General features: G+C 60.1%; 1 protein-coding gene across 4 annotated transcripts in view; it reads right to left on the bottom strand.

The window, feature by feature from the left end:
• Positions 1-2176: 2176 nt before the first annotated feature.
• Positions 2177-12805, bottom strand: part of CABIN1 (calcineurin binding protein 1) — a 150681-nt gene continuing 140052 nt past the window's right edge. For 3 of the 4 annotated variants that reach the window (XM_044243808.1, XM_044243807.1, XM_044243810.1), the window contains exons 33-37: positions 11489-11563; positions 9121-9403; positions 4050-4214; positions 2798-3105; positions 2177-2688 (exon numbers count right to left, since the gene is read on the bottom strand). In XM_044243808.1, the coding sequence (XP_044099743.1) occupies positions 2545-2688; positions 2798-3105; positions 4050-4214; positions 9121-9403; positions 11489-11563 (975 nt within the window). In that variant the 3' untranslated portion in view covers positions 2177-2544. The remainder of the gene's footprint in view (positions 2689-2797; positions 3106-4049; positions 4215-9120; positions 9404-11488; positions 11564-12805) is intronic. The other variant, XM_044243811.1, reaches the window with a different exon arrangement.

The raw sequence follows: 12805 nt of genomic DNA, 5'->3' as shown, positions 1-12805 counted from the left end.
AGTGGCTGGCCGGTTGCCGGCTGGCTAACTCCCCTTGGCCTGGCCCCGCCCCGCCTCGGCTCGCCCCGCCCCGGCCCGCCCCGCCCCGGCCCGTCCCGCCCCGTCCCGCCCCGCCCCGCCCTGCCCGGTACCCTCTCAAAGTCCACAGGATCCCCCAGGGACCTGTAGTGCCCAACCTGCTCCGTTAGCACATTCCTGACCCGCCGGCCCCGACACGGTGGGAGGGGGTCTGAGCCTTCCAGAGGTTGGATCCAGATGTCTAGAGGCTGCAACGTAGCCCAAGGGATCCCACCTCTGGTCCAGCCCTGGGGAGGCGGGCGGGGCTCCCCTGGGGCTGGACTTTGGTGGGGTGGTTCCTGCGGTCTCAGGATTCCAGCGCCCAGGGGCCCTCAGCCACAAACCTCTCATCCCTTGTCCTTGGCTTCCCTACCCAGAACAGGTATTCCCAATTCCTCCCCACAGCCTTGCAGGGAGGGAGAGCAAGTAACTTCCTGTTGATCGCTGGTAAGGCTGTGTGTGGGTGTGCGTGGGTGCTGAAGGAGGGCTGGAGGAGGGGGCCCCTTCTGAGGGAGGTGAAGGGTGTGGGAGGGGCCCAGGCAGGGCAGGTTAGCAGTGGGGTTAGGGGCTGAGACCAGAATCCCCTTCCCAACCCTGGACTGGAATCCCTGGAGTGGCCTGGGCATCTGAAACAAGGCTCCAGAGAAGAGCCACCCACCCTTGGCTGTTATTCGTAGAATTTGCATAATCTCCTTAGTGTAATCTCTTCAGTGTTTTCCCTTCTCAAACGCAGGGAAGGAAATACAGGTCCAGATGTAGACCGGAGGGGTGAAGGTCACTGGGAGAGGCTGCAGTGCTGGGCCAGGGCCCAGGCAGCTTCTTGGAGACCTCCACTTCACTCCTGAGGCCTGGGACTCACTGGGACCCTGCCACCCGGAGTGTCCAGACAGACAGATGGTTCTCTCCCCAGAGGTGGAGTCCAAAGGGGACACATCCCCAGACCTTGAAGAGAGCTGAAGCTGGCGGGGGGGCTATGAGCTAAAGCCATCTGGCTGTGACCCATCTCAGCTCCTGGGATCTGGCCAGCTCCTGTTCCCTGGCCAGCAACTCTTCCCATCAGGTGGATGGGTCTGCAGTTTCATCAAGAGGTGGCTCCTAAAGGTGTCGGGAGAGCCAGTTGCGGTAGTTAGAAGCCACAACTCCCAGTTTGGTTGTGGGGTGCTCAGGTCACCCTCTGTAGGCAGGTGCTGGGGGCTGATGCTGGGACTCATCCCAGGCTCAGGATTGAAGGTGTTCCCTATGGCACAAGTCAGGAGAAGGAGGATGTTAGGAATGCTCCCGGGATGGGTCCCAGGTGCCCTGGGGGCCTGAGAGTGAGGAATTTGGGAAGAGGGCATCAACTGAGTAACTGTTGCCCTCACCTTGTAAAGAACCTGAATTAGGGCAGTTCTGGCAAGGGTCTTTCCAGGGCCGCTATGCTCCTGGGTCCCCATGGTGGCTCTGCCAGGTGTGGGCTGAAGACCCTGGCAGTGCCCAGCCCATGAGGGGCACCAGGCAGCAAGGTGCATCTCCATCTCCCTTCTGGATGGAGAGCCTTTCTGGGGAAGGGCCCTGTTTCTGGGGTAGGGCCAGCCCAGATCCAGGGTGGGGGGGGAGGAGACAGCTAGGTCCCCAAGGCACTGAGGGATTGTAAAGAATGAACTTACGAACAAGGAGCCCCAATTTTATGTTGCACTGAGATCCACAACGTACATGGCCAGTTCTATCAGAGGGCAAGTGTGGTGGAAGGTAAGTGCCTTTCCTGCCAGCCCCCACTCCCCCTTCCTGACACTGACCCCACCTCTCAGGGTCCCCTGCACTGGGTCCCTATCACAAGAGAGTTCCTCAGCCTGGCCTGGATGCTGCCTGCTCCTCTCGCCCCTGCCCACTCCAGACGGGCACACCCCACACTCTTGAGTCTTTCAGGGGACACCCCAAAGGCCCCTTCCAGGCCTGGCTCCAGTCCCACCCAGAGGCTCTGTGCTCCCCTCTCCCCCCTCACTCACCCCCCCATCCCCAACCTTGCCTGCTCCTGGGAGGCCCAAGGGTTGGTGCCTGACCAACAGGAAGAAGGACCCAGAAACCCTGGACAGCAACCGGTTGAGGGAGGCTCCCTAGGGTTGAACAAAGAGGCAAAAACAACTATTCCATCTTTATTAGAAAAGAAACCAAAAAAAGGGAGTTGGGGCGAGCCCAACCCTAAATGACCCCTCTGCTGTGACATAGGCAGAACCTGGCTCATCCGGGCATCGAGGTGTGGACATGGCCACCTGGGCTGGGCGTGGGCACGTTTATACAAAGTCAATATTTCATAGAAAAGGATGCCAGCCCTGTTGTGCAAGCCTCCTCCAGGCCCCCATGCAGTGGGGACAGACAATGGCCTAGGCAGGTGGGGGGACACCGCAAGGGATGGAGGCTGGGCAGACCAGGGCCTGCATAGGGAATCGTGCTGTGCCTGGGTCAGGCATGGCCCAAGGGGTTCAGGCCAAGGCGGGGAGGCCCCAGCCCTCAGATGTCCATGTAGTCGTCATCCTCATCCGTCTCGCTCTCCAGAGAGGACTCCTGGCTTGACGTCTCCAGGACCTCCAGGGCCGGCTGGCACAGGCTCTCCTTCCGCACATTGGCCGCTGACTGGGCTGACAGGATGGCAGACTGCACACAGAGCGGGGCAGGGTGCTGGTCAGGGGTGGCCCAGGCCCGGCCCCAGTCCCGCCTGTAGTCCACGTCCCACCCATGCCCCCCACTCGGCACCCGTGGTCACCTTCAGCTTCTGCTTGGTCTCCTCCGAGATGCTGCCTTTGGGTGAGAGCAGGGTTGGGGTGGGCGGCGTGACGGTGATCTCAGGGGGGAACTTGGTGGCGGCCGAGGGGATGACCAGCTTTGGCATGCTGGGCAGGAGGCGCGACTTGGCCCGGCCAGGCTCTGCCTTGCCGGGGGGGCCCTCGGGTGGCTGGGCACTCACACTGCTGGGCACCTTGGAGCTGGTGACTGTGGGGTGGACCGTGGGAGCTGAGCCTTGCTCACAGCCTCCTGGACCTGCCTGCCCTGGCTTGAGCATCAGTTTTCCCTCTGGAAGACAGAGGCAACCAAGAACGCCTCCTCCTGTGCTTTCTCTTGGCCCTCTGGTCTGTGCTGGCTGGCAGGCTCCAGGCCCTCTGCTGTGTCTGCCCCCCTGACTTCCCAGGTCTGGCTCTGGCTGTGGAGCCTGGGGACTAGGACCCCCTGGGGAGTCCAGGGCCCAGGAAACAGGCTTTCCCAAGGATTCTGTAGGCCCTGCAGGCACCGTGCACACATGAACTGTTCCATCCCTGCATCAATCCTAGGATGCATGTCCTCATGGTGTCCATACCCCAGGGAGGATGCTGGGGCCCGGAGCCAGTCACAAGGCCCCCATGCATTCACTTGCCCCTCCTGCACCAGGGCTGTGTATCCCTAGAGCCTGGAGGCAGCAGTTCCAGGGCAGGCAGCCTCCGGGAAGCTCTAAGAGTCCTGAGCCATGGGGTCGGCCTGGCTGGTCTCCACATTCCTCCAAGGTCCCATGGCTTTAAAAGGAGCAGGGCTTACTCAGTGCCCATGCCTGAATCTGCAGGGCTGGCACCAGGCCCTGTGGTCCTGAGTAGGGTCGGTGAGATCCCTGAACCTGAGGAATCCCCGAGGGGGCCAGCCAGTTGGGAAAGGAGGACTACTATGCAGGCAACGGTCTGGAGGGCCGACTCCTCCCTCCACATGTCAGCCACTCCCTTGGTCCCCATCTCTGGGCTGGGGGGGGCTCCTCCCCAGGACTGAGAAGCCTCAGCTTGGGCTGGCCACTGGCCCTTGCCAGTCTCTGGAGCTGGAGGTGGAATAAGGGGCTCTCTACTCCTCAGCTCTTCAGCCCAGGCCTCCATGCCCAGTTGCCACTCCACTCGGCTTCCCTACCACTGGGTCCTCCCAGGCCCGGCTCCACCAGCTGTTCACCCTGTGCCCCCCACAACCAAGGCAAAGCTCCCCACACTGCTCCCAAGTCGCCTTACCTTGGCTGCATGTGGGCTCGGTGCCTGTCCGGGGTGTGGGATCTGTGGGCCAGCAATGTGGCTCTGCTGAAGGGCTCTCGGGGACAGTCTTCACCTGCTCACTGCACAGTGGCTCCTGGGGCGGGAAGCCCATGCCCTCTGCTGCTCCTGCCAGCTCCTCTCCCTCTGTGGGGACACAGGAGGGCTGTAAGTTATAGTCCTCACTCAGCCTGGAAGACAAGGACCCTCCCTCCTGAACCCTGGGACGCCTAGCAGGAGACCTGCACAGAGACAGCGTGCCACCTCCACCTGTGGACCAGCAGGGGCTTCTCTGGAACAGTCGCATGGGTGGGGCCAGTCTGGTACTGGCAGGAAACCACTCCCACTCTGGGTGGACGCTGGTGGGGCCAGCTCACTAGCTGGGGTCAGTGTGGGCCTGACACAGCAGGGGATCACGGACACTATGCGCTCCCCAGCCCCGTCAAACACCATCATGGGACTTCAGAGATGGGCTCACGGGCTCGTCCCTCTAGCCTGTGGGAGAGGCACTGAGAAACATGGTCACGACCCAAAACCAAGCCAGCTAGCTAACACCAAAGTGGATGGAGTGGTGTGCTGGCACCATGCCCTCCCGCCAGGCCACACCTTCCTGGCATGAGGCAGGGGCCGGGAACTGGCCTCCTTTGAGCCAAGGCCTGGTGGGCCTGAAGGGTACTGGCTGCACCTATGGCTGCCAGCCAGGCCGTTAGTCAGCATCGGTCCAGGGGCTCCCAGCACCCCGGGTTGCAGCCGCCCCTTAGCTCCTGCTGCATCCAGGCCTCCTCCCGTTCCTTTCCTCACCTTACTCCGCTCTTCCTTTGTATTCAGGCCAAGGTGGCCATCACCTCACCACCCTTCCACTCCCCCACTTCCCCATCAAGTCCTGCCTTCCCCTTCTCCAGCAGGTGAAGTGTCCCCTCACCCCTCCTCCACCCAGGGAGAAGCAGGAGTGAAAGCTCTTGGGAAGGAACAAAGACGGGATGACTTAGCACCCTGGCCTCCTGCCTGCTGGCTTCCAGCTCCTGGAGGACAGAGCCTTCCCTGGCTGTCTATGCCATGAGCCAGTCCCTCTCTTCCTCAGGACCCACTGCCTGGCAGTCATGATCACAGCCTCTTTGTCCTAGGGTTCAGCCCCCTACACTACACCCCCCTACACATACCCCAAGCAGGGATGAGCACCTTGGAAGGCTCCTTCTGCTGCCCTCCCAGACCTGGGGAACAGGGGCCACAGTGTGAATTCAAGTCCCTGAATCTGAGTGGGACTTGGTTTGCTGTGGCTGGGCATGCACTCATGAAGCAGGCCCAGTAGGTGTCTGGTCCAGGCCTTTCTAGAGGTAGTACCACTCTGCCTACCTCTGCCCACCCTCTTCTCATGCAGCTGTCCCCTGCAGGGTCTGGAGCAGTGCTAAGGTGGCCTGGAAGGGCAGCTGGCTTCCCTGCTGATAGGCATCTATAGGACAGGAGCATGTTGGGGGAGGAGCGGAACAGGGTGCAGGGAGGGCCTGGAGCTGGCAAAATGGATGGAGGCTGCCCTCAGCGGGGCCAGGTGTCATGCTGGCTCTCTCCTACCCCAAGGGGCTGTTCACCTTCTGCAGGCCCTTTCCTCTTGGTGGGCTACCAGGAGGAGAAGGGACACTTGGGGCAAGGGCATCTAGCAGAGAGCTTCAAGCACTTGGGGTAGTGCTCCCTAGGCCCAGCAGCCCCCCCACCCAAGACCGCCCTAGAGGCCTGTGAGGAAGGCTGCAGGTGGGCCTGAGCAGGGGGTGGGAGGTTAACCTGGAGGCCTAGACTTTAGAGAAGGGCCCTGTGGGGCCCCCTGGACTCCTGGGTCTCAGGTTCTCGGTCAGTGGGAAATATATGGCCAGGCTGGAATCCTCTGCTATCGGGCCACTCTCTCTCTTCCCCTGGGCAGACTCAAGGCCTGGGCACCAGGTCCCCAAGGACCAGTGTCCTAGAAGTGCCAGCCCTGACTCAGACTCTTCCTGGCTTCTCAAAATGGCAAGAGGCTGGCTTTACAGCCTGCTTAACTCACTGGCTGGTGGGGTCCTGCTCAGGCAGGCGTTTCCTGACCTGAGAATGGAAAGGCCTGAAGTGTCCTTTCCTCTCTCCCTCCCTGATCTAGTTGCCCACTCTGAAGGCCTGACCCCTCAGCAAAAGGGACCCTCGCTTATTCATGGACCGGGCACTATTCTAGCACCCAAGTCTGGGCCTGTGGTGGGTAGATGCCCAACAAAGAGACAAGCACGGAGGTGCTCAGTACAGAGGTGGGGGGTGGGGGACACAAGGTTAGGAGCCTCCCCAAGGGGATGCATCTGCCAAATGAGGCCAGCAGCCCTGGTCAGCATGAGGTGGGCAGATGGGTGAAGTCTTAGTGAGTGACCAGGGAAGCTGGAGAGCGTCCCCGCCCATCTGCAGGCCCCAGCGGGTGGAACAAGTCAGGAGTGGACACTGCCAGCCACTGTCAGCTGCCTTCCCCTGGCCGGAGCCATTAGGCAAGGATGAGGGGCACCCCAGGGGAGGTGCAGGGTAGGGGTGTCCACCTTGGGGACGGTGCCAGGCCAGGTCTCTTCCGAGGCTGCCTTCCCCCTGTTCTCGAACCTTGGGAACAGTGTCCTGTGAAGATCCATCCCAAGCCTGCATTCTCAGGTGGCTCGTGACCTCCTGTACTGCTACCGTCTCTGACTGCAGCTCCTAGCCTGTATACTCTCTAGTTCCTAGGCACCTCCGCAGGGCAAGCCTGCCCTTCCTGCCCATCCAAACTTACACCTGGGTCTGGGTTGCCCACTGGGCACCGGGCCAGATGCAGATCACATCACCAGGCCACCCTGTCACCTCTGGGTGATCCCTTCCCAGTGCTCTCCCTGTCCTGGAGATTGTGGGAGGTAGGCTCTGAGCCAACGTGCCCCTCCAAGCACAGCCCTGACGCCAGCCCAGAAAGCCCTGGGAAGCATCAGGGTGGCCACCCCGACAATGCCAGCCAAACGCCACCAGCCTGCAGATCCTGAGGCGGTCCCCAGGGGCTGGCAGGTCGCTCCGCACCAGGGCCACGTGTCCCATACTCTCCACCCAGGGCTGCTCCCTGTCCCAGTGTCAGGTAAGAGTTCAGTCCTAGCAAAAGGCTGTTCAGTTTAATTTGGAGGAAGGAAATAAGAAAGGATCCATTCTCCAGGACAAAGAATAACACCGGGAAGTACATGCTCTTGCACTGATCTAACAGAGGGAAAAAATGAGTGAGTCACAGTTTGGGGCCTGTTTGGGTCCAGGGCATGGTGAGCAGGAGAAAGAAGGGAGGCAGCCAGGCTCCAGGTGGCCTGCTGTCCCCACCTCCTGCTATTCACCCCCGGAGGAACCTTCCCACCCTGTACCCGCTCACGTGTGGCTAGCACCAGTGATGGTCACTCGCTTTCAAGGTCAGGTTATGAAGGATGGTGCGGCTTCCTTTGAGTGTTCTCTCTCTCTCAGACCCCGGGCTCAGGTCCCCTGAGGACCCTCAGCAGCCCAGGGAGAGGCCCACAGTGGAGGATCTGAGGCCTCCAGTCAACAGCCAGTGAGAACCTGAGACCCGTCAGCAACTGAGAAGAGATGACGGTTGACACTTTGACCCTCCCGAATTCCTGATCCTCAGGGGCTGCGGGATCACGGGGATGAGTCAGGTGCAGGCCAAGAGCCTAAAGTGTGGGGGTGGGGACACCCTGGGGAAAGCCAAGTCATCGTGGGAGGGAGTGGTTTCCCTGGGCGGTGGACTCCCGTGGTCTATCACCACACCCAGAACTCGCACGGTGGCTGTGCTCGCTTGGTGGCTGTGCTCGCTTCTGCCAAGCGCTGTGCGGAATGTGTGTCACTGCCATCTTACACATGGTGCGCTGGACACGGAGACACAATAAGCTACCCAGAGGGAGCAAGGACAGCCAAGGTCACCTGGAGGGGGAACTGCCCTTTGTCCCACAGCTTCAGAGGCTCCGCTCCGAACAAACAGCTGCAGGAGCTGACTTAAGGTTAAGTGATTCTTTATCTCATGAGGCCATGACCCCTGTAATTGTAAGCAATGGGGCAGAGGGTCCCTATACCTCTATGATCCTCAAAGCAAACTGGGGACTGGCATCAGTTGAGCACTCGATGGCTGCACAACTGCAGGAAAGAGTGAAGACAGGGAGCACTGCCACCCTTGGCCTCCACTCAGGGAGCACCTGGCTCACAGCTGCCACCGCTGCCTTCACGTCAAAGTGACAGCCAAAAGGCTGCATGGGACTGTGACCGGGCAGCCAGATGAACCAGAAGGAGCAAAGAGCCAGTGCAGGGCCTCAGTAGGGGCACAGGCTGGTCCCAGAAGCAGGGCAGGGAGGGCAGGGGAGGACTTGGCATCAGGGTCAGTGTCCCCTCCCAGGAAAGCTGCAGGCCTGTCTGCCCTCTGGTCTGCAGGCTGTCCCTGCCTGTGGGCTGCTGTTCCCAAGGGTATCTTGGGTTTTAGAAGAAACCTCTAGAAGGCCTCTGCCAGAGCCCAGGACCCTGTTGCTTGTCCCTCACAAGCCCACCAACCAACCTTGCTCTGCCCTATGCTGGCTGGCTTCTGTATGCCTTGCCCATGGGGGCCTGGGTAGGAATGCCCCCAACCACAGCAGGTACCCAGGGATGGCTCACAGCCCTGTAAGGTCTCTGGGAAGCCGAAGTCAGGATGCCCTCTCCTCTCCAGAATTCCTATTTATCTACTCCTCACAAGGTTTTGTGGTAAGAGAAAGCAACAGATAAACACCTGATGTCAATGCTGGCTCCTCCCCACCTCCTTGCCACACCCACTGTGAAGGGGCTGCTGTCCCCACCTCCATTTTGGGATGGGAGGAAGGTTGAGAGAGTGGTGGGCATGCCAGCAGGTTGTGCCCCCAGCCCTCCAGGGCTCCCATGATATGCTTCTCAAGGATCACCCGGCTGGAGGTCGCCCTGGCCTCACCCTGCCCTGCCCCCACTCCCCATGCAAGGATCAGGACTTGCTGCCACTGGTGGCAGGGGCCAGGGTCCAGCTCTAGCCTCACTGCCTAGTGGATGGGATGGGACCTACCTGGGCCCAGAGAGACCATGCTGGGGGTGGCTTCAGGCCTATGCGGCCGGGGGGGCCCTGAGTCCTTGGATGGGTCTGGTGTGGAGGCCGACGCTGAGGGAGGGCCAGGGATGAGTGCCGTGGAGGTGGCCGGTACAGGGCGAGGTTTGGTGTGAGCGTCACTGGGCCGCTGGAGAGCGTCAGCTGGCATAGGGTCAGGAGCCGTGGGAACCACAGCCCCAGGGAAAAAGTTCTCTCGGCTATCCTTGGGGTGCTTTGGGGTGGTAGGTGTATCCCCTGCAGCCTGTAAGAACAAAGGAAGGTGAGGAAGGCTGGCTGGGCAGCCCAGAGCCCTCGCCATCCCACAGGACACCTGTCTGGGTCTGGGACTGCCAATCTGCCCTCGTGTCACCAGACCCTGAGCCCCCCATGCTCCCAGCGAGGCCCCCAGGCAGCTCTTCAGGACTCTGCAATGCTAGGAAACTGCTGGGGACCCATAACCCCTCCCTGGGAGGATGTCCAGGCCCTCCTGATAGGGACTCAGTGGAGGGCCTGCAGCTGGCCAACCTCATGCTCCCATTCCCAGGAGCCTCCTGGAGAGAAGCACGACTCCAGGCAGGGGGTCACTGCGACCAATTTGGGGACTACAGCAAAATGGACCCTCTCTGAGAGGCAGGGGAAGCAGACTCAGGGCCATAACCTCTCCCCCAACCGCAGCTCTGCAACCTGCATGGCCAGAGGCGGGCCTAGGCCCCAGCTGCCTGCTGATCCTCTTTGGGCCTTGATCTAATCTAAGAAATGCGACCCTTCCCTGCCCTTAGCTCCTGCCAGCTCAGTATCTCCTTTTGCCACAAGACAGGGAAGGTAGGTGTTTGGGGATTTCCTATGTGGTCCTATCACTGGGAGCACGCTTTCAAAGCCTGCATCAGAAACAGCCATCCTCTGTCTGGAATGCTCATTGCCAACCTGCCTCTACCTGGGTTGGCAGAGGAAGCAGGAGGGTACCCCTGGGGCCAAGCCCCACACTGTGGCCCCGGGCAGTTATTCCTGCTCCATGTAGCAGAGGCTGTGGTGAGGGCCGAGCAGGTCACAGGAACTGCAGGTCTCTTCTGGGCTTCTGGTCCTCAGCTGGGGGATCAGCCTGCTTGGTCAAGATCCAACTGGTCTTCCTCAGACCTAGAGCCCTGGGCAGAGATGGTGGCCTGCTGCCCCATTTCACTGAGAGGAAGCCTGTCTGGACACTAATAGCATCCAGCAGCCTGCTGCTGGGGAACATGGGACTTGAGTCCCTGGGCTGTAGGTGGATGCCCATTGTCCTGAGTTCCTGCCTCTGGACTCCCTGTGGGGTACCTCCCTAGGGGGAAATGCCATGAAAGGGCCATGTGTGGGCAACGATGGGAGGGCAAGACATGCTCTCTTGTGCTGCTGGGGTAGGGGCAGTTGGGCCACCCTTGTAAGGATAAGAAGCCACACCTATTCAAATGGCAAGTATTTGCCCTTTGACCCAACGACCCAGACCTGGGGTCACTCTTGAAGAAACGCCCATATGTGGTATAGGAGGATGCCCCGTTGGCACTACTGAACAGAACTGCAACGGCCCCCTAGCTTTAGACAGGGTGCCTCCTTTCTCTGCTGGCCAAACCCTGCCTATGGGCCTTTTCTTGAACTGGGCCTCTCCCAGGAAACCCCTCTCCTTCAGCCCTGGCCCCTCACCCCCTCCTCAGTTCCACCACTTCTTAAAAGCTGTGGCTTCTGAGCCCCAAACTGATGGCTTCAGGGGTACCTACACCCAGGGTTCTGGCCTAGACCTCTCTCCTAGAGGAAAAGCCACAGGCCAGAGCCCAGGAGGGCCTCACCCCTCCTCCCTGCCACCAAGTCACGCTGGCCCATCTTCTGACATCTCAAGCCCACCTGCAGCTCACTGGGCCCCTGCACCAGCCCATCCTCTCCACTCAGGAGTGGGGAGTCTTTCACAAACCGGCAGCACTCTGCTCCCTCCCTTGCTGAATAAACCTCAGGACATTCATCCATTCTGCTTTTATCCAATTCATATCCCAGCCCCGCATCCCTTCCTCTACATTTGTCCCAAATGGAGTGACATTTCCAGGTGAGCTCAGCTGGGTAAGGGCCATCTTTCCCATTTACAGAAAAGGCAGCTGAGGTGAGGGGACCCCTCAGGTCACACACTCAGAGCTGGGGTCTGGGTCTGCCAAGGCCCCACCCACCATACAATGCTCCCTATGGGCTGCCTCCTCCATCTCTCCTTGGCCCAGGCTGACGCCACAAACGGTCCCTCCTGAGGTATGCCCACTTTGCAGCCTGCAGCCTAGGGTCCTGGCGTGGGGCTGGCCCCATATGAGGAGGTTGGCACAGGCTGGGTCCAGCTTACCTGTCTCTGGGCAGCGGCCCCGAGGTGGACCTGACAGAACTTCACAGCCTGCTCCAGCGCAGCCTCCTCGTCCACCTGAGCAAGGAAACACTCAAAGTCAAAGGACCCAGGCCATGGTGGCTGGCCTCGTCCCGGCCCCCCGGAGTGTGAGGACCAGCTGCTCTAGATCCCCTGACACTTCTGTCTTGCTTGGGGAGCATGGGCAGAAGCACACATCCATCTCCCAGGTCCATCCTGCAGGGCCATGTGCTCTGGGCCAGGCCGGTCCTATTGAGATCATGTCCAGGACCATGTTATCATGTCCTCAGGGGCTGAGACTGGCAGAATGGGAGCCAGATCCTGCTCCTCAAGTGAGCAGGATGAGTCTGAGGTCTGGGTGGTGGTGGGGGAGGGAAGGTCTGACTCACCCAGAGCCCAAGAGCCCAGGGTGCTGGGGGGATGGCAACCAGGCTGGGGAGGCCCAGGGGCCCGCCCTGGTGGAGCAGTGGGCAGGGTGTGAAGGAGACAGGCCGGGGTGGCAGGAGCAGCCAGGAGGGGACAGGCAGGGTGGGGAAGGGCCCACCCTCACCAGCAGGGAATGCAGGGCGTGGTTCTTATTCACCCAGGATAGAAAGCGAGCAAGCCTGATCCCAGATGCTGCGGAAGGAGTGAGAAAACAACAGGGACTCTCCACAGGTGTACCACAAACAGACATGGTTTGGGAGGAAACCACTTATAAGGACGGACACCCAGTCTGAACCAGCCGCAGCAGCTCTGGGGGCTCTTGCTGTGGAAATCTTAAACAGAGAAAGAGCTGAATGTCTAACATAGTGAAAAAAAAAAAAAAAAAAGGGAAAACACACTAAGGAGGGTGGTGGAAGCTCCTCACACGCTTGGGGCACTGACCCTGCTTTGGATGCCAGCCACAAAGGTCTCTGAGGCAGTGCCCTAGAGCCCGGCACCGAGTGGGGTCAGGGGTCCTGTCCCCCCATGCTGGATGTCATGAGATTTCTGCAAATGGTTTCATTTCCTTTAAAGCTGAGAATAGGGGCACCTGGGTGGCTCAGTGGGTTAAGGCCTCTGCCTTCGGCTCAGGTCATGATTCCAGGGTCCTGGGATGGAGCCCCGCATCGGGCTCTCTGCTCAGCAGGGAGTCTGCTTCCTCCTATCTCTCTGCCTGCTTCTCTGCCTACTTGTGATGTGTCTGTCAAATAAATAAAATCTTTATAAAAAAAAAATAATAAAGCTGAGAATAAAGTTTTCCAAGCACTTTGTTTCTTGTCTTTTTCATGTATTTTCCCCAGCTCTCCTGAGATATAGTTGACAAAATCGCCCCAT

This window comes from Neovison vison, chromosome 3, assembly GCF_020171115.1.
Source record: "Neovison vison isolate M4711 chromosome 3, ASM_NN_V1, whole genome shotgun sequence".
NCBI lineage: Eukaryota > Metazoa > Chordata > Mammalia > Carnivora > Mustelidae > Neogale > Neogale vison.
The sequence above is the reverse complement of the archived record's forward strand: the minus strand, read 5'-3'. Positions and strand labels throughout refer to the sequence as shown.